The sequence below is a fragment of the Theobroma umbraticum genome, unplaced genomic scaffold, assembly GCF_002168275.2.
Source record: "Theobroma umbraticum cultivar Fairchild unplaced genomic scaffold, ASM216827v3 scaffold_50.0, whole genome shotgun sequence".
Lineage (NCBI taxonomy): Eukaryota > Viridiplantae > Streptophyta > Magnoliopsida > Malvales > Malvaceae > Theobroma > Theobroma umbraticum.
In genome coordinates, this window is record NW_018397261.1 from 2,925,812 (window position 1) to 2,946,042 (window position 20,231).

At 32.6% G+C, this 20,231-nt stretch overlaps 2 protein-coding genes across 3 annotated transcripts in view; both read right to left on the reverse strand.

The window, feature by feature from the left end:
• Window positions 1-9,210: 9,210 nt before the first annotated feature.
• LOC110418729 (G-type lectin S-receptor-like serine/threonine-protein kinase SD2-5) lies at window positions 9,211-12,548 on the reverse strand. Its single transcript, XM_021431528.2, has one exon. The coding sequence runs from the start codon at window positions 12,023-12,025 to the stop codon at window positions 9,683-9,685; it is 2,343 nt and encodes a 780-aa protein (XP_021287203.2). The 5' UTR covers window positions 12,026-12,548; the 3' UTR covers window positions 9,211-9,682.
• A 466-nt stretch (window positions 12,549-13,014) lies between these two features.
• SPPA (signal peptide peptidase) overlaps window positions 13,015-20,231 on the reverse strand; it is a 12,751-nt gene continuing 5,534 nt past the window's right edge. For both annotated transcript variants that reach the window (XM_021431087.1, XM_021431086.1), the window contains 7 exons: window positions 19,473-19,639; window positions 18,296-18,365; window positions 15,942-16,096; window positions 14,874-14,979; window positions 14,559-14,646; window positions 14,303-14,446; window positions 13,015-13,459 (listed from right to left, as the gene is read on the reverse strand). In XM_021431087.1, coding sequence (XP_021286762.1) covers window positions 13,229-13,459; window positions 14,303-14,446; window positions 14,559-14,646; window positions 14,874-14,979; window positions 15,942-16,096; window positions 18,296-18,365; window positions 19,473-19,639 — 961 coding nt within the window. In that variant the 3' untranslated portion in view covers window positions 13,015-13,228. The remainder of the gene's footprint in view (window positions 13,460-14,302; window positions 14,447-14,558; window positions 14,647-14,873; window positions 14,980-15,941; window positions 16,097-18,295; window positions 18,366-19,472; window positions 19,640-20,231) is intronic.

The following is a 20,231-nucleotide window of genomic DNA, read 5'->3' on the forward strand; positions in this document are numbered from 1 at the left end:
CCACATTGCAGGTAATGTGCTTTACATTGCAGTATACCAAACGGACCCTTATTCTTTTCATTTTGGGTAATCAAAGCATTTTATTTACACAGCAAAATTAGGTTTAACTTAACTATTAAGTTATTGTAAAATTGCCTTATGACTTAATTAACCATTTCAATTAAAGCCTTGAAGTTCACAATCTCAAAGCAATTAAGTCCAACTTGATTTCACTAGTTACTTTCTCACTAAGTCATCTTTCTTGTGCGTGATCCATTATATTTTTACATATTGGGAATAAATATAAATTATAATTAGAAATATATCTGGCTTAGATGAATCAAACTCCTTTGCATCCATGTCAATTTTTGAATTGATTAGTTCATATTTAGAAGTAAAGATTGGTTTCTAGCAATTAATACATCAAGATAATCCAAATGTTAAAAAAAAAAATCATAGTGGTTTAAGACAAAAATTTTGACTCTAATGTAATCTATACTAAAAGTTTAAAATTGTTTCTAGTAAACTTTCAATACTTTTTAATATGGAAAAAATAAAAAAATCATAAAAATAAATTAATGTTATAAATATATGTGTGAATGTTTATTATGTTATGACAAAAAAAGTTTAGGCCAAGTTAAACAGTGCAACAGGCCAAACACAAGAAGTGTAATCTGATTTGAACTCTTTGATTTGATTATGTATATCTAGATTTGGATATAGATTGAATTGGATTAAGATTAGGATTTAAAGGGTTATTTATCTATAAATAAACCTCTCACTTCATTGGTAAATACACCATTTAATAAGATATTCTTACTCCCTCTAAATACTTTTTCTTATAATTGTTTTTTCAAGTTATATTTCATAATACGTTATCAGCACGATCTTTTAATCTCTCAAGCTTTGGTATCGTTCAGTTTTTCATCATCTTTAGGTTTCAAAAGGATTTTAATGGTTGGCTTTTAATTTTTAGTTTTTCACTGATTGATTTTTTATTTTTGTTTTAGCAAATCAATTAAGTGGCTTGATATCTATTTAGTGTTTTCATTCTCTAAAAATCAACCTTAATGTGAATTTGCTATCAGTAGTGTATATTATATTGTCTCTTGATTTATTAAATTAGAATGTGAATTTGTTATCTTGTAGTATGTATCATATTTTGTCCATTAATTTATTATATTGGATTGAGTATGTGAATATGTATAATTGTATATGATCTTTTTATTTTGATATTGGAATATGATTTGCTCAATACATGATTTCTTTGTTTTGAATTTCAAATATGATTATGCTCTATATATGTAAATCTATCTTTGATACTATGAGATTTTGCATAAAACATTTTGAATTGAACAAATGAAATTGACTTTGTATGATATTTATTTTGTAACAAGTGAAAAATACTATACTTTGTATAATTTGACAATATATTTTGTTTTGGATTTCAAGTCCTTTTGTAATTAAGCAAAATAATCAGTTACTAATAAAAAATCATAAACCTTATCCTTTCTTTGAAATGAATGCGACATCATTTAATAAATATAGTTATGGACATGAAAAAGATCACCATAATTATTACAATTATGGTGATTACAATCATTATTCTAATAATAAAAATACTTTTAATCCACCAGGAGTATATGAATACTTTTAATCTATCAGAGTGGACGAATAATTTTAACCCATAAAGAGTGGATGACGAATACTTTTAACTCACCAAAAGTGGATGAGAATGGATGATAAATTCGTTTAACCTACCAAAAGTGGATGATGAATACTTTTAACCACCAAGAGTGAATAAATAGTGAAAAACTATATATTAAAAAAAGATAAAAGTGGACAAAATAAAAGGAATATAAAAAATGTAGCATGATAGGTCATTAGTCACGTACTTGTTATACGCTGAAATATCTTGTTGAATTTTATCAAGCATCATTGAAAGCTAAAAAGAAAAAAATCGAAGCAAAATTTGTTCAAAATGATTTTAACGATGGCCAACTTAATATAATACATCTGGATGTTGCTGATTTTTTTATTGACTTCAAAGAAAGAATTAATCATGTGATTGATGATTAAAATATATAAGAATGAAATTTTTTATGTTTTGGGATAATTTTATCATGAAGATGTTTTTATATGTTCTCATTATATTTAAATGATATATTCTTATTATATGTTTTAATTTTATATCTAATGTTTTTTTATGTTAACTTGTCAGTTTTTTAGTATATCTATATATATATATATGTATATTAATATTTATTTAATAGTACAAGATTAATTGAAGGCTCCAAAAGAGCCAATAATATACTACCTCAAAGAACAAAGTTTATAATATAAGATGTATTAGTTTCAACTAAGTCTTAAAGAAATTTATTAAGTTTTAAAAAACTCTTCTAAATGGAGATTTGAGACAATGAATGAAAGAAACACTTAATACCTCTATATTACATTTATTATTTCGAGTAAGAAATCTATGTTGAAAAATTACCTACTTTATTCTCTAGATTTTATTACATAATTATTAGAACTGTTGAAATTCATATTATAGTAAATCATAAGTTTACTAATGATTTAAATGTCTAGTACGACTAGTTAAATAATCCCATATCAAGGATGATGCAAAAATTATTAAAAATTCATGTGGTTATCTGTTGAAAAACTAAAATTTTTTTTAATCTAATTAATTCTTATATATTGCTTGCTCTCAAGGCAAATTAATTATTAGATTATCACTAGCTAACGTTAGAACTGAATCTCTTACACTTTTGAAACATATTCAAGGTGATATATGTGGATTCATACATCCACTATATATACTATTTAGATAATTTATGGTTTTAATAAATGCATTAACTAAATGATCATATATATACTTATTATCAACTTACAATTTGGCATTTACAAGATTACTTGTCAAAATCATTTGTTCATGATTACATTTTCTTGATTATGCAATCAAGACTATTTATCTTGACAATGTTAGTAAATTTACATCTAAAGCCTTTAATGGATATTGCATATTAGTTGGAATAACTGTTGAACAACCTGCTACTCATGTTTATATAAAAAACGGTATATTAGAATCGTTTATTAAAGACTTACAAGTAATGGTAAGGCTATTGCTTATGAAAACTAAACTTCACATTTCTGCTTGGGAGGCATGCCATTTTGCATGCAACAACACTTTTATGCATCAAGCCAATGAGTTATCATAAATTGTCCATTGTACAATCAGTTTATAGTTAAAAACTAAATATTTCCCATTTAGGAAGCTTTGAATGTGCGGTATATGTTTCAATTGCTCCACCACAATGCACAAAATGGGTTCTCAAAGAAGGCTATAAGTATATGTTGGATATGAATCTCCATCTATAAATGAATATATAAAACCATTAACAAGAGATTTATTGACAGTAAGGTTTGCCAATTTTCATTGTAATGAACCAAATTTTTCAACACTAAAAGGACAAAATTTGTCATTGGAAAAAAAATTTCTTAGAATGCATTATTATTATCTAGTTTTATTTTCAATACAAATCAAAATGAACTTAAAGTTCAAAAGATAATTCATATTCAAAATATAGCAAATTAGTTCTCAGATATATGTACTAACATAAAGAGAATAAATAAATCTTATATACGAGTTGCAAATGCTTTTGTTAAAATTGATGTCCTTGTAGGACAAGGCTTGCTAAAAGCGTGAGAAACCAATCAGTTCCAAACATAAAATTCTCAAAAAAGAAAATGAGCAAATATATTAGATGGTCAGAAAGAGGAAACATAAATTTTAAAAGAGATCCTTAATATAATTGATAAAATTTTTTTAAAAAAATTAGGTACCTTAAATCAATGAAAATGAAGAGATCTCAATAAATTATGTCATGACGGGAAAAGATAGAACCAGAATGAAATAAATGTCGACAATATTTTCGCATATAATAGATTGCTTAATATGATGAAAGAAAATGAGGTTCTTGAACCTATAACTGTTGATGAATGTAGACATGAAAATGATTGGCTAATGTGGGAAGGCACAATCAAGGTGGAATTGACTTCATTTGCAAAATGTGAAGTTTTTGAACTTGAAGTTTATACAACAAATGATATAAAATCAATAGGATATAAATGGGTATTTGTACAAAAATGAAATTATGAGATATAAGGCACAACTTGTCGCACAAGGTTTTACCCAAAGACCTAGTATTGATTATGAAAAGACATATTCTCTTATGGTGGATGCAATTACAATTCTATATTAACTAGTCTACCAATATATGAGAAGATTGCAACGCATATAATGAATGTAGCTACTGCCTATTTATATGGCTCACTTAATATTAATATTTATAGAAAAATCCAAGGAGGATTTAAGTTGCCTAAAGCACAAAATTTGAATTTTTGATAAATTTATTTGATTAAATTAAATAAATATGTATATGGATTAAAGCAATATGAACATATGTGGTATAATTGCCTTAATGAATATTGTTAAAAAAAGGCTATAAAAATGATCCTATATGCTTATGTGTTTTCTAAAAAAATTTGGGTTTGAATTTGTCATAATTTCTATCTATGTTGATAACCTAAACATTATTGAGACTTCTAAAAAGTTATCAAAAGCTATGGATTACTTAAATGAAAGAATTTAAGATGAAAGACTTTGAAAAACAAAGTTTTGTTTAGGTCTTCAGATTAAGCATTTGACAAATAAATTTTTTTTTCATCAATCAAATTATATAACAAATACTAAAACGATTCTATATGGACAAAGCATATCTGTTGAATTCACCAATAGTTGTAAGGTCACTAGATGTGAAAAAGAATCCTTTTTGACTTTATGAGGATGATGAAGAACTTCTTATTCCTGAAGTACCATATCTTAGTGCAATTGGAGCACTAATTATCTTGCTAGTAAAACATAACTAGATATATCATTTCCTGTAAATTTATTAGCAAGCGATAGTTCTTTTTCAACTCGAAGACATTGGAATGGATTTAAACATATACTTCAATATTTTCGAAGAACAATGGACATGTGTTTATAATACTCAAACGCATCAAAATCAAATTTAATTTGTTATGTGGATGCAAAATATTTATTTGATCTACAAAAGGCTCGATTTTAGACAAGTTACTTATTCGTATATGAAGGTACGACTATTTCATAATGTTTTGTAAAACAAACTATATTTGCTACGTCTTCTAACCTTATAGAAATTTTAGCAATTCATGAGGCAAGTTCATGATGTCCAAGAAAAAAAATGATATTAGTATTTAACAAATTCGTTCTAGTACAATCTAACAAATTTATTTACTAAAGTCCTACCTACTGTAACGTTTGAAAAGTTGGTGCAAAAAACTGAAATGCGATGTTTTAAAGATCTTAAATAATGCAGTCATTAAAGAGAGTAAAATACGCATTGTACTCTTTTCCTTTATCAAGATTTTTCCAATTAGATTTTTTTTAATAAGGTTTTTAATGAGATAGTAATTCAAAAACATATTTTTGAAAAGAATTATGCACTCTTTTTCCTTTACTCGAATTTTTTCTCATGAGGTTTTTTTTTAGTAAAGTTTTAAAGAGGTATGTTTTTAATACAATGGACATTCTAAGAGAATATTATAAATACGTGTGAATGTCTATTATGTTAAGACTTAAGAAGTGCATACTAAATCAAATAGCACAACAGGCCAGACACAAGAAGTGTAATTTGATTTGAGCTCTTGGCTTTGATTATGTATATCTAGACTTGGATATAGATTAAATTAGATTAACATTAGGATTTCAAGGGTTATTTGCCTATAAATAGGCTCTTCACTTCATTTGCAAATACATACTTGAATAAGATCTTTTTCTTAGCTCTAAATAATTTCACTCATACTTGTGTTTTCAAGTTATATTTTATAACAATTAATAATATAAAAAAATAAACGAATTAAGTGTTTAAAAAATTTATTTTAAAACATATCAAAAATGAAAAAGTACACCCAAGTATTTGGCTCATTAGTTGGTGTATTATCCCTTTGCCTAAAGAAAATGTTTCAAATCCCCTCTCCCCCAATTAAAAAAAATACTAATATAAAAAATAAAAGAGTATAATTCTTGCTAATGGTCCTGTGGAAAGGCCTATGAGCTAGGAAACTAGAGTTGTAAAAACTACATTCAACGATTTATGTCACCATACAAAAATCTTTTTTAAGAAAGCAGGAGACAAAGAACAAAAGATAATCAAAATTTCCATGAAAAAGACCACAAAAGGAAAAGAATTCTACTGAATCTGTTGCTTGAACATGGAATTGGAAAATCAAGAAATTTTGGCTTTAAGGCGTGTATCAATGCCAATATCTTTAAGGTTTTATTCGCCCCCACTTGTAGTATGCAAAAAAGTTACCGACATATAAACCTCGAAGATACAATGAAGCCTAGTGATTGATAGTGTTTTGCTATAACGAAATCAATCTACTGAGCACTCACCAGAGTATGACAAAATTATCAAACTTCTATAAGATTTTTCTATAGCAAAATGATATAAAAGAAAACTTGAAGAATGCAGAGAAAGAATGGGAAATTTGTTGTTTTGTTGTTTTTTGTACGTTCTATTGTTTTAAAGGTGAATTTTTTTATAGGCTTAGGTGCCTATTCCTAATGGACACAATTTATGTCTATTTCAAACAATCATGTCGGTTGGTTTTTTCCACAAACATTACTTTTCTTTTATTATTATTTTCCAACTAACATGATTTTTCAAATATGATTTTTCCAACAGATATTTTATTTGAAAATGTTATAGTGCTAATTGCCACTTGCAGATGATGTATTTTGTCTCATTAAACTCAAGACTTGGCATTATACCAAGCGTTGAATTGAGTTTCCACCATGGGTGACTATCAATTTATGAGCTTGAGCTTTATCCCCTTTGAGGTTTTATTTATAACATTGCGTGTAGCAAAATTATAGAACATGAGGTGTAAGTGAAAGATGAAAAAATGATTTACATTTCACTTTATTCTTTAGCGTGTAACAAATTGACTGAAATTGGCATGGCATGTAAAAATATGTTTACATTCCAATTTATTCTTTCGTGTGTAACAAATCCACTGAAGGTGCCCGCATAACAAAACATGCCATGCCTATACAAACAATTGTTACACGCCATGCCTTAAGTCTACAATTGTTACACGATGTGTACAACATTTCCATGAAGTCCACATTAAATGGAACAGCTACATTAATGTGAAAGTCTGAAAACCATAAACACCATATGTATGTAATGACTCTAACTCTAACCCTAACCCTAACAATTCAAATTCACATAACACCCTAACTCTAACCCCAACATTTCTAAACCCCACCATGATTTAATTCAAAACTTAAAAAGCTTCACAAACTTCTGATGGCATTAAAGCGATTTAAGGAAGAAATCTAGGAGGAAATCAAGGAACCTACTCGACCTATAACTAATTAGTTGTGTTTCAAATGGTAGTTTAGCTCGCCTTTGCCTTGGAATCCAATTCTTCTAAAAACTTTTGTGTGGAACAGCCTTGGCTTTTGCTTGCACTGCCACTTACACATTTGTGGGTACATGTTGCCCACATGGGAGGCAATTAAATGACATTGCAATCTTTACGTATGGCATTGGTGTAAGTGATGCTCATCCATGAATGTGTAGATCGAGGTGCAAGTAAAGCCTAAGTGATTTAGTAAGAATTGGAGTATAGGACATTGACCCAACTATTTCATTATATGTCAACATACCACATGCTAGTTGCAGAAGAATTCAAGTGTTGTAAAGTCTATTGTATGAAGAAGACGAAGACTTCAACAGTGAAGTGTTGAAGCGTTGAATTGTCCAAACACACATCTATAATGAAGTCAGACACATGGTTCAGGATGCAATACACATTATGGATTTTTGCTAGCAGTGTTCAAATAGAGCTTATATTGTTAACTATTTAAATTTCTATTTAGGGTTTACACTTGATTTATTGTAATGTTGAAGTGGTGTCTTTGATTTCCGTTTAGTTTAACGTCTTTTAAAGTTTAATAATTAATTCCAAAATATAATTTTTCATAAGAACAACATGACCAATATAATTTTTCGTATGATAACAGGGTATAGTTACGCATGACATGTTATTACAATGTATACATAGGCATGGCATGTAATAATACAATATATAAGCATGGCGTATAACAACACAATACATATGCATGTCAAATGGCAACGATTGCCTACTAAGGCATGATGTGTAATAATATGTCAAATTAGCCCGTTGCATCTAACGACACATTCCATAGAGCTTGACATCTAACAAATGGTGCTTAGTGGGCATGCCGAGTAAAGACTTATTATATATGCATGGCATGTGGCAACAATTGCTTACTAAAGAATGGCGTGTAACAAAAGCCTAGTAACCATAACGTGTAACAACAGAATATATAGGCATGGCATGCTTTGTTATTATGTGCTTCCATATTTTTTATTTCTTTTTTGGACTCGAATATTTGATTTTCCCTAGAGCAAGAAAAAAAAGCCAAAAATTATTTCTCCATTGTAGTAAATTTGAGAATTAGCAAAATCGAGAAACTGAAATGTGCGAAAATACATGTTACTCTTCATCATTGTAAGTTAGGTTTATATATGTAACTAATCATTAATCTTGGTACAAAACATAAATAAATCTAACCATTCTAGATACAAGTGTAAAAATGTTCTCTTTAGGTTAGTTAATTTTGTTATTTTAAATTTGTAAATGCTTGGTCACGTGCTAGGCCCCAAACAATTCAAAAACTAAGCTACTAAGTATTATCAAATCAAACGGGCTATTCAGCACTGTTCGTAAGAGTCATTTAAATTAAGTTCAAATGGTAAAATTGGATAAATTTTAATAAATTTTTTTTAAATATTAATCAAAGTGCTCCCTCTTGTAAAAAAGATCATTTTGAGAGGGAGAGACTAAAGTTAACATTGAATCATAGTAAGGATCTGTTGAGTCTACTAATTTTTTTTTCTTTTTCAATCAATTTACATTTGCTTAAAACTGATCACGTGGGAAAAAAAAATAAAATCCTCAATGCAATTATCAATTTTTTTCTGTGAGATAAATTTTATTTTTTAATAACTATAATTATAATTCAATCAACCAAAATTAATATTAAATGATAGTTTAGAATTATATTTCCTTTGCCCGATTTAATAGTGTCCAATTTTGAATTTCTTTTTTATTTGTCAAAAAAGATGGCACGACTTGTCTTTCTTTTATTAGACTTTGAATTACAAAGTTAATTGAAATACTTTTTTGCATTCTATTCTTTGGTTAGTTGTATGCAGTAAATAGGTCATTTTAACACTTGAAAGGATTTACATTGACTTAAATTAATAATTGCCTAAAAAAAAATTACTTCTATTCTACCATTGTCTGGGTCTTACCGGATATCATGCAAACTAGACAACCTTTTCTTGGGGCCTAAAAGTTGGGATGAAAACAAGGATACATCCAACATGAAACAAAACAAAGCTTCGAACATAAATTTTGCTACTTACCGGGTAGGGGAATTCTAAAAGTAATACAAGGGGCAAAACTAAAAGGGGCAACCATATCCAAATACAGTGGCAGCCAACACAGAATTGAATTGAACTATCACTGCTGAGCTTGGCAACGTACCTTACATCCCATCTTTATGAATCCATGACCGTCACCTCGGCCCAGATAGCGTAGATGGTGAAATTGTTGAAGCAAAAGTCCCCACAGCTTCCGATGTTAATTCATTTAGAAAATTGTCGTTCAAGTTACCCGCAACATCAACCAAACCCTCAAAAATCTTCACCACAGTGGACATGGAAGGCCTCCTGGAATATTCAGTTTGTAAACACCATGCCGCAACCTTCATCATCTCCACAACAGCGGTTGCATTTGACTGCATATCATCGCTGCAGTTATCAACTAGATCCAGAAGTTGCCCTTCTTCTAGCTTTCTCCTAAAAACACCCAGTAAATGCCTATCTTCCTCCTTTTGAGATCCATCCACATTTTTTCGCCCGCACAAAGTTTCTAGGACCACAACACCAAAGCTATAGACATCTGCCTTCTCAGTAATGACTGAGCTTAACCATTCAGGGGCCATATAACCAGGCGTTCCCCTCATAGTTGTTATCACTTGGCTTTGGTCTCTTCCAATTAGCTTAGATAACCCAAAATCTGAAACTTTAGCATTGAAATTCTCATCTAAAAGGATATTTTGGGGTTTGATGTCTAAGTGAATTATCTTTTGGTTGCATTCTTCGTGAAGGTAGGCTAGTCCCTTGGCTATATCTAAAATGATTTTCTTCCTAATTTGCCAACCTAGAGCAAGCTCTTGGTTTTTGTTGAAGATCCATCGATCCAGGGACCCATTAGGCATGTACTCGTAAACTAAAAGCCTACTAAATTTTTCAGCACAAAATCCAACCAAACTTACCAAATTGAAATGGTGAATGCTTCCTATAGTCTGAACTTCCGCTATGAAGGACTTCTTAACTGGACCCAAGCCATCAAGATGTTTCACTGCAACTTCAGAACCCGCAGGTAATGTTCCTTGAAAAACTGATCCAAATCCTCCTTCGCCAAGCTTGTTGCTAAAATTCTTTGTGACGTTCTTTAACTCTTCATAAGAGAATCTAGTTGGCATTCCCGATATGTTGTCTAGATAATCCTCCTCAACCTCTTTGAACCCTTTTTTAAATCGTAGAAAAAGGAAAATGCATAGAAGAAACACACCAAAGATAGCTCCAAGAGTTGAGCCCAGAATAACTGCTATATCCTCTCTTCTCCTTTTAGGAGGATTTGGTAGTGAAGGGCTTGGTAGTGAAGGGTTCTTGTTGGAATTCTCTGCAATTGGATTATTTTGCACCTTTATAAAAGTTGACATCAAAGGTGGATGAACATTAGAAGCCATCATTTTGAAGGAGAAGACTTCAGATTGCAAATAGCAGTTCAGAGAAACAGCGCTAAAAATAGCAGCTTTGCAAGAACAGTTCTTTAAACAGGCCTGCTTGCAATCTTCTATAGTCTTGACATAGTTCTCATTACTAGACGATACGACATAAGTCCCATTTCCAGACGTTATGACATAACTCTCATTAAGAAACATCCTTAAGCCATAAGTCTGATTACCAAACGTTGGGTTGGCAACATAATAGATGCCCTGGAGCTCGAGAAGACTCTGATGTTCAGATAGATCACAAGAAGTGGGTAAAATTGCAGAACACCCAAGATCCAGCCTTGTATAATTTATTGGCCTGAAATAAGTTGCTTCGCTTTGAGCTACAGTTTCAGGGCAACCGCATCCCTGTTCATAACAAATGCCATATTTTCCACATGCCAATGGATAATCACATCGACCAATTTCCAATAGATCAACCCCCTCCCACTGCGATTCTCTCCACTCATATGCCTTCAAGTGGCCGTCACTTCCCAACTGTATAAAATTAGCTGTATCTGCCACGTTGAATCGCCCAAACCTCCCTCTCTGGAATTCTGCATAATGTTTCCCTGTATTCATTTCCTCCACTAAACTTGTATAATAGATTTGGGAAGGATCAGCATCCATATAAGCAGTGAACCTGCCATCAATTATAGCAAATGCATGCAAAGCATCACTTGAGTTGGATGTCGATACACCTGCCTTTAACTTCTGCCCTGTCACTAGCCTTTGACCAAGAACTATAGAGTCCGTTGGATGATCAAATGACTGCCAAGCCATGTTATTGGTATTGTCAAACAGCATGAGGTTTCCCTCTGCAGTTAAGTTTAACCTGGAAACAGACTTACCAACTGTATTTGGGGACCAAACCACAGCACCGTTGTCATCTTGCAAGATTAGCCTTCCTTCTCGAGTAACTTGCAATATTGCTCCAAGCCCAACTGGATTGTATCTATTAGCAGACCACACCACTTGTGGAGAAAAGCTAGCGTTACCATCAGAACTGGTCTTGAAGATGGAGACAGCAAATAGGCAACTGTCACCCATAAAGCCACAGTGGAAGCCACAAACGAACATTCCATTAACAAGGATCGGTCTCACACCGGCTGTCTCCCAGAAACTTAAGTCAGATGACGGAACGTTTCTCCAGGAATTCGGGAAGTCGCAGATGATGGGTAGTCTACGATTTCAGCACTGATCAGAAGTGATAAGGAAATAAGTAGAATCAAAAGTATTATTAGAAAGTAGCTACAGGAATTCCTGCCAATCATCACTGCTCTAAGACGGTCAATGGCCTTACAAATTGGAGAATAAGCTGCAAGAATGGTGTCAAGTTGGGTAATGTAATTTAGCAATTCATGTTATCATATGAAAACCACTTTTAACACCGAGAAAGAGAAGAAAAGTCTATCGAAAACACTGATTTTGTTTGGAAAGAGAGGGGAAACACGAAGAATATCATTTCCTCGCACAGGTCAACGCCGCAGGGGCAAGCAAGTAGCAACTAGCAACTAGCAACTACCGGGAAAGAGCCGGGAAGGAGAACCGAATTGATCTGCTAAACGTGTACGTTGTGCTGAAAGAAAATTAAGCCCGAAATGTACTTCACAGAACGTTTTTTTTTTTTTTTATCACTTGAAATGCAAGAGATAATTATAGGGTTTTTGTCCATCAAAAAGAACAAACACCTTATTTCTTTTGGCAGAGGACGTTTAGATAATCCTTAACTATTTAAAAATAAATAAATTAAATTAGCTAAATGTAATATTTTAGAAAAAATGTTATTTATTGGAATAAACATGTTTATTTTACAATAATTATGCATATGAATTTTTCTTTTTCCTTTTCCCCCTTGGAGGCTGGATTTGACCAGTCTGGAGATGAGGAATGAAGCACGAAACGAACAAAGAACTTCGGTCAGGTCAACAACCATTATAGACTTTAACATTCACAAGGAATAGTCAGTCAGTGCATAAACTTAAGGCCAATTCATAAAAGAAAGAAAGGTCACAAACAATTCAAAGAGAAAAAGAGAACTTTATGATTTATCTTTCTACAACGTTAAATGAGAAATATAATGCTCCATTACTGTAAATATCCGAAAATAGTGAACAATAGAGCAGTCTCTGTCTTTTCTTATAAAAATGGATTAACTACTATGAAGAAATAAATTTCCACGTCTAAAGAATCCATCTAAAAATTTATTGACTCAAAATACTCTCTTGAGAATTACTATAAGAAAGGAGCCAAAATAACAAGGACAAGGCAATTGTTTAAAGCTCAAAGTGAACTGAGGTAATCTTTTATCAAACTGAAGAGTGGGGTAGCATTAGACAATCCTTCCAATCTCTGAAACACGATTCCATCCATCCGGGCCTGAACTCCATCTGAAAACGTCAAGTCTTGCAGCACTTCTTTTAGCGTTCGGTCTACTCCAACTATGGAGTTCCCTACGCCACTTAAGATCTCTGGTAGTGTCGGAGAAGGTCTCGACAACTCAACAAGTGTAACCTACTCCATTATATCACATTCATCTATATTTGAGAAAGCATAATTTTCCAAAATGACATATGATGTATAATTTATTTTCGATGAAGAAAAATGTAAAAAGCTGTCCTTAACAAGAACAAGACAAAAAAGACACTCAACCCAAATAGGTTATCTGCAAAGCCTTGAGAGCATAAGTTTTTAACATGATATGAGTGCATAATTTATTTTGGATGCAGAAAAACATGAACATGTGTCCTATTCTATATTATATAGCAGGATGCAGTTCTATCATATAGCATTTTGTATCAGCCCTAACGGATGGTGGCTAATTCCCTGTTGCTTACAAGTTACGCCTGGTGGCCACTAACAATGCCAAGAAACTGATTCCTCCACAACACCGGCCCTGCAAAAATAGATTATCCTACAGGATTTCCCCTGATAAGTCTGAGAACAAGAGTTGTTCACCACCAAATAGAAATCTCACGATTGAAAAACTACAAGATTAAGATGCAAAAGCCTAGGTCCCTCTAGGGCAGTACCGCATCAGCTACATGACAGAAACGTTAGGTCTCTTTTCATATTGATTTGGCCATCTACATAGCAGTATCCCTGTTGGATTAAACCAAGGAAACTACAAGGACAAAATGATATCTGAAGACTAACTCATCATATCATCCATCCTAGGGGTTATAATATCCAATCTCATAACAGAAAATCTTTACGCGTGTCAGTTATCATAAATTTACAGAGTTTACCAAACCAATCTGGAGTAAGTTGTGCTTTTTCAAAATGATATTTGAACAATAGTAATTTCCATCCTTGGAATAAGTTTCCATGTCATAAAATGAACAGTAAAGAACTAACCTTCCTGTCCTGGGGTATATTGGCCCTATGTTTTGCAATGGCAATAGCCCGAGAAAGCCCCCCAATAGCATCAACCAAACCACGTGAAGCTGCATCTCTACCTGCCCATACTCTGCCTTGTGCAACCTCTTCCATCTTTTCTACCTGTTGAATAATTCATATTCAGAGGGTTTTTTCCCCCTTTTCCCTTCTAAAGAAAAATAGAGAGGCAACTTGGCATTGCTTCTAAAACTGGAGATCAAAAGGAAAAACATACAGGCATTGATCTTGAGAAAGCTGCCTTGTCTCGAAATTGTTTATAAGCATTCTGCGCAGACTTGGCAAAAAGCTCGGCTTCATCTGATCTGGTATATTAAAATTAGTTATCTTTTAGTCTATTAAAAAAGAAAGTCCAAACAAAAGAACAACTGTTTTTCAAAAAATGAAGAAAAAAAAAAGACCAGTAATAGGACAACGAATAATTAACAGGCAAGGGGCAGAACTTGGCTTTTAACTCAAATATCAGATCATACTCTAATACGGATATCTTTTTGCTTTCGACATAATCAAACTATCTAACAAAAACATTAACCTTAAAGGCCGCTGCTCTGCTGCAAAAAGTTCAGCATATCTTCCCCTTGATATGACCTCCTTATTGAAGCCAATCTTTTCGTATAATTTCCCCAAATTAAACTTCCCTGCAAGCAAGCGGAAGGGAAAAACAAAATCAAAATTGATTTTATAACTTGCAAAAATCCAAAAGGCTTATGTAGGAAGTCAACATCTTTGGTTTTCAGCCACAAAAGCAATCTCTTCATAAAAACGAGGAAAAGACCGATTAAGATCTACAAAAGCATTTTACTATTATCTTTTTTTTATTTTGTTTATTGGAACAGCCTAATGAAGATAGCAGTACGAAAAGGAATTGAGTCCTGTATGAGAGTATTTTCGTGTGGTGAACGGTGAGAAAAACCATATTGAATTATTCATCAACAAACTGCTTTGATTATTTCTAGTCAGAGATCTGTGACAGTACCTTTCCATAAAAATATTTCTGAAACCAGAATCTTGAAGGTTACTCACTAGTCTAGTCATAATAAACTAGAGATAAGGAATGAATTCAAGCAATTAGTTTGCAGGTTTTCTCATTGAACAAGCATTATATTAGCATCACAATTGAACTGTAATTCAACAAGGACATTCAATTAAAATAAAAAATTATAAAAATATTACAAAGTAGTAACCATGTACAAAATGAGACATTCGATTATTTCATGTCTCAGATATCTGCAACCGGCAATCTGGTATAAGGCTTGGATATTTTGGTTTTGGGGACAAACTCAATGGAAAAATATTTGATTTTCAAGGTTTTTAGAGAAGTTGCAAAACTTATAACAAGTTTCTGATTGTGAGGACCCAACCGATCTGTATCTTTTAGATATTTCTATTTAATTCCCTCTGGCCAAATATTTAATATTCTTTTTAGATTTATTACTCATGTCTTGAGAGAAAAAGAATGAATATACAAATTAACAAAAAAAAACACCCTTTCACATATAGCTTACTTATAGGCAGTTTTCTGACTCCCAAGCAACTTCAATCTCTTTATTTTACAGCCATAGAAACTCCATGCTTATCAAATTTCAGAGAGTTAGTTCACCTGTGACAACTCCAATTGAACCAGTTAAAGTCAAATTTTCAGCCACGATAGTCCCAGCTGCCATAGCCATATAATATCCCCCACTAGCTGCCACATCAGACATGGATGCTATGACAGGTTTTGATTCAGCCAAAAGTCTGATTTCCCTCCACATTCTGGATATGATAAAACATCAACAATAGTTAGCCAAAGGACCATAATAGATTTTCTTTTTCATAATCCATTTTTTTATTTCAAAAAGCAATACAAATGCTGATTGTTAGCATACGATACCAACGTTCCAAATTTGACATGATTCAGAATGAAATCAAAAAAAAAAAAAAAAAAAAAGAATGACATGTCAGAAGAAAAGTACTTATGGCCAAATTCTCAAAGTTCTACACGTTTTATAGGGATATGTTTTATTTTGTTTATGTCATTCTCTTATTATAATATGCAAAAATAAGCAGGATGCATTCTGGATTATTCCTTTTTGGTACACTTTCTTGCACTATTTAGATCTGAGAACATCAGTAACCTATGTTCCTCATCTGTCAATCTTTCACATAGATTCATTTACTTCTCTTTTTTGGTCCCAGATATTCATCCAAGGTTAACATATATAGTATTCTATATATCAGAAGCCAATCATTTGCCTCAAAAACATAGTTTCACTGCCAATTTTTTTTTTTAAAAAATGAAAAAACAGTGGCTTGGAGGACCACATGATGATCATAAACATTAGTGCTCTGTAAAGAGAAATTGAAAATAAGACCAAGCTGCATTGTCATAGATATACTAGGTATGGAACATCTCATCTTCAGCTGACTTAAAGATTTGAATTAGATGAAAGCATCTAAATAACCAGTGAGCAATAAAACACAGGTAGTTGGTATGGAACTTCTCATCTTCAGCTGACTTAGAGATTTGAATTAGATGAAAGCATCTAAATAGCCAGTGAGCAATAAAAGCCAATGCAGCCATCAGAAGCAACATGGTATAGATACAGCAGCAAAGCATGGCCATTCAAGTATAAATCCTGTGATTTTGAAATCATCATGTATACTTATGCATCTGATATTCCCTTCCTAAACTGTTTAAAATTAAAACATTCGATTGGACCTCAGACATTGAAGAAATGCAATGCATAAAAATGCTGAAAAAAGAGTAAAGGTGAATGAAGTTAACAAAGCCACACTGGAACCAATGCACACAGCAAGCAAGCAGCAGTGAACATTACTGTAACAAATCCAGCACTGAAGCTCACCTACCTCCTGAGGTAGAGAAACCTAGACACACCCAACCTCTAACAGTCAAATATCATCTCTTTTACATTTTGGACATTTAAAAGAAAAATAAAGATGAATTTTCAGCTTCAGAACATCCACAACTGATTCGGCGTGGAAAGAAGAAAGAGCTGTCCACTGCAGCATGTAGGCAGAATGACTTGCCATATCCTCCAACTCTAAGACGACTATGCAACTAATCCTCTCTTCTTTACCCTAATTAAAAGCACTCCAACTTTTTAGTTAGCTTCCTACATCATTCTCCCACTCTTTTTGCCTACAAAGTTTACCGCGTCAAATTGATGGAACTCGTACCATTTAGCCTACACATTTGATAGAGATTAATGTATTAGCTTGCTTACTCATGGCTGTCAGGCACTACAAGATCAAAGGTAGAAACTAACTCTCTTTATGGTTTGCAAATTGTTTGAGGCCACTGTTAGCAACAGGTAAGGTATATGTCGAAGGACTGAAGACTAGTCAGATGGATATATCAGCAAGGCTATCATCAGCAAAGATCTGATAAATTCAAAAGCAAAAACTCTCTTGACTGATTTACAGGTTCCAAAGTTTACCACTTACTCAGGAAAACTCATGACCCATTGCGAACCTTGCTAATCTTGAACATGGAACATTGCAACTGGGCTACAGGCAACACAGACCCAAATAACTGTTCCTTCCCTACCTGAGGGCACATGCTTCAACTTAAAATATTCACGTGTGATTTATCTAATTTTAGAATAAAATACCTATGTTTATTAGAAACTCATGAAATATAGTTACACCGATAAGATTACACTAGTAGTATGATGGGCAGGGGAGGTTATCAGACTAACCACTTCTCCAGCCACACCACCAGAAAATACACATGGTAAACTTTGACAAATGCAAGCTTATTTACCATGCCAAAACCCAAAACTGATCCACTACTAACTCCACAAAGTTCCATGTACCACAAAATGTAGGAGGAAAACAAGACATTGCAGTATTGCACAGATAACAAAAGCTTATACATTCTTAGTTGTCTGACAATAATTAGATCCTTAAAATGACACTTACTAGAAAATGTCAAAATATAGCTGCACTTACAAATCTGAAGCAAGAGCATCACCTCCAGGGCTGTCAATTCGGATGATAGCAGCCTTGTATCTTTTCGACTCTGCAGTAAATGTAAATTTAATTGTAAAAAAAAAAAAATCACTAAGGGTGGGGGGAATGGGGATTAGTAGTAACTGACATAAATAAGCCAGCACCCATGCAGAAATTAATTATAGCAACTTTGTACATGTAAATGCACACATGTTCTTTGGATATAACTAATAATATCCACCAAAGAAGGATTTTAAAAGCTATCTGCTTTGTAGTACATAAACACTAGTGAGCGTTGGAAAAGCCATGATTTTACTCCCTCTTTTTTTTGTTCAATTCATCAAACAAACATTAATGTCCATTTATGCATCTATTGTAAAAGCATACAGTAATAGTGAATATGATTTAATAGTCTTTATCATTCAAAAATGAACTGACAAATAAATGCAGCAAAACACCATTCATGCTAATGACAAATATTTAAATCTTAAGGACTTTTGTGTTTTGGGCTATTTTCTTTCAGTCACTGCAGAAGGTTGATATTATTTGACTGAACATTTGTTCTCCCTCTCCCTCTCTCTTAAATCCTGATTCTCTCTCGACCAAATCCCAGTTCTCCAATATTTTGCAATTCTGGTCCTGGTTATTTTATATGTCACATTTTCTGCTCTTTGAGTTCTTTCTTCTACATGGGCAGTTGTGTTATGAAGCTACCTGGTAACATTTCAAGCTGACTACCAAATTACCCTTTTGAAGGAACATACTTCACAAATAAGACAATCATATTTTACCTTTTTCTGTATTTGTCAAACTTTAAGCCTTGTAAACTCAGGATGAAAAAGCATTCAATATGCTTTATTGTTTTATTCCCTCTTTGAAGGTGGAACCAGTGCATATGCAACTGAGATTCAAAATAAGTAAATACTTCCATTTGAACAGTTAAGGTTGTTAAGATCCAGGTTTCTATCATAATGCATTTAGCTACTGGCAGAACCCATGCCATCATGTAATCAGACAACTTTGGACTGCTTCAAACATCAATTCTATGAATTGCAGTTAACTTGTATGTCACTATAAAGTTGCTTAGATATAGGATTTGGTCCTGTGAAATGTAAAATTTAGAGCTAGATTTTATTTCATCTACACATCATTGCATGAAAGGAAAATCAGGTGATACCTCTGACACTACGAATCTTCTCAATGATTTGCTCTGCAATGATACCAGAACTTGGCGCATTTAATGGACTCCGGACACGGCTAATGCTACCAGAAGCTCTGATCACAGCTATTTGATCTCTACCAGCTGCTAAACCAAGAGTCCACTTCCTAACTTTGGAGTATTTCCTACATTTTGCAACAAAAAAAAAAAAGTTAAGTAAATTTAACATGTACACCATTTTGAGTTGGCAAGCAATGGCATAAATTTTACAGTAGGCTTGGTGTGGCATAAATCATCACCAAGAAAAAAAGAATATATAATATTAAAGATAATATTTCTTCAATGAAACATCAGGAATGTAACATACACATGTCTATAGTTGAAAGTTGTAGAACCAACAGACTAAACATGCTGCAACACAACGCACACATTTGAAAAAGAAGAAAAAGAAAAGGGAAAAGCAAAGATTGTCGAAGACAGAATTAGTTACATTATAAAGCATTTCCTAATGCAAGTCTTAGGTTACCCAGATCATTGAGCCAGTATTTTAAAGTTTTCAAAGTCACTATGACCTTGAGGAGATTATACACTGTATAAATGCAAAAACCAATATGCCCCTCAAGGACCTCTGACAAGATACAAATTTTGCAATTATTAAAACTTTTACATGAATGTATTAAAATATGACAAAATGAACGGTAGGATTCATAACCATTATGCTCAACTTGTGATATGAAAAAACAAATCTCTTTTGAGGTACATATAACTAGGGCCAAA

What these genes read in the sequence shown, in the direction of transcription:
- LOC110418729 (XM_021431528.2), bottom strand. Translation starts at nt 12,025, where the DNA reads ATGTTCGTTTGTGGCTTCCACTGTGGCTTTATGGGTGACAGTTGCCTA.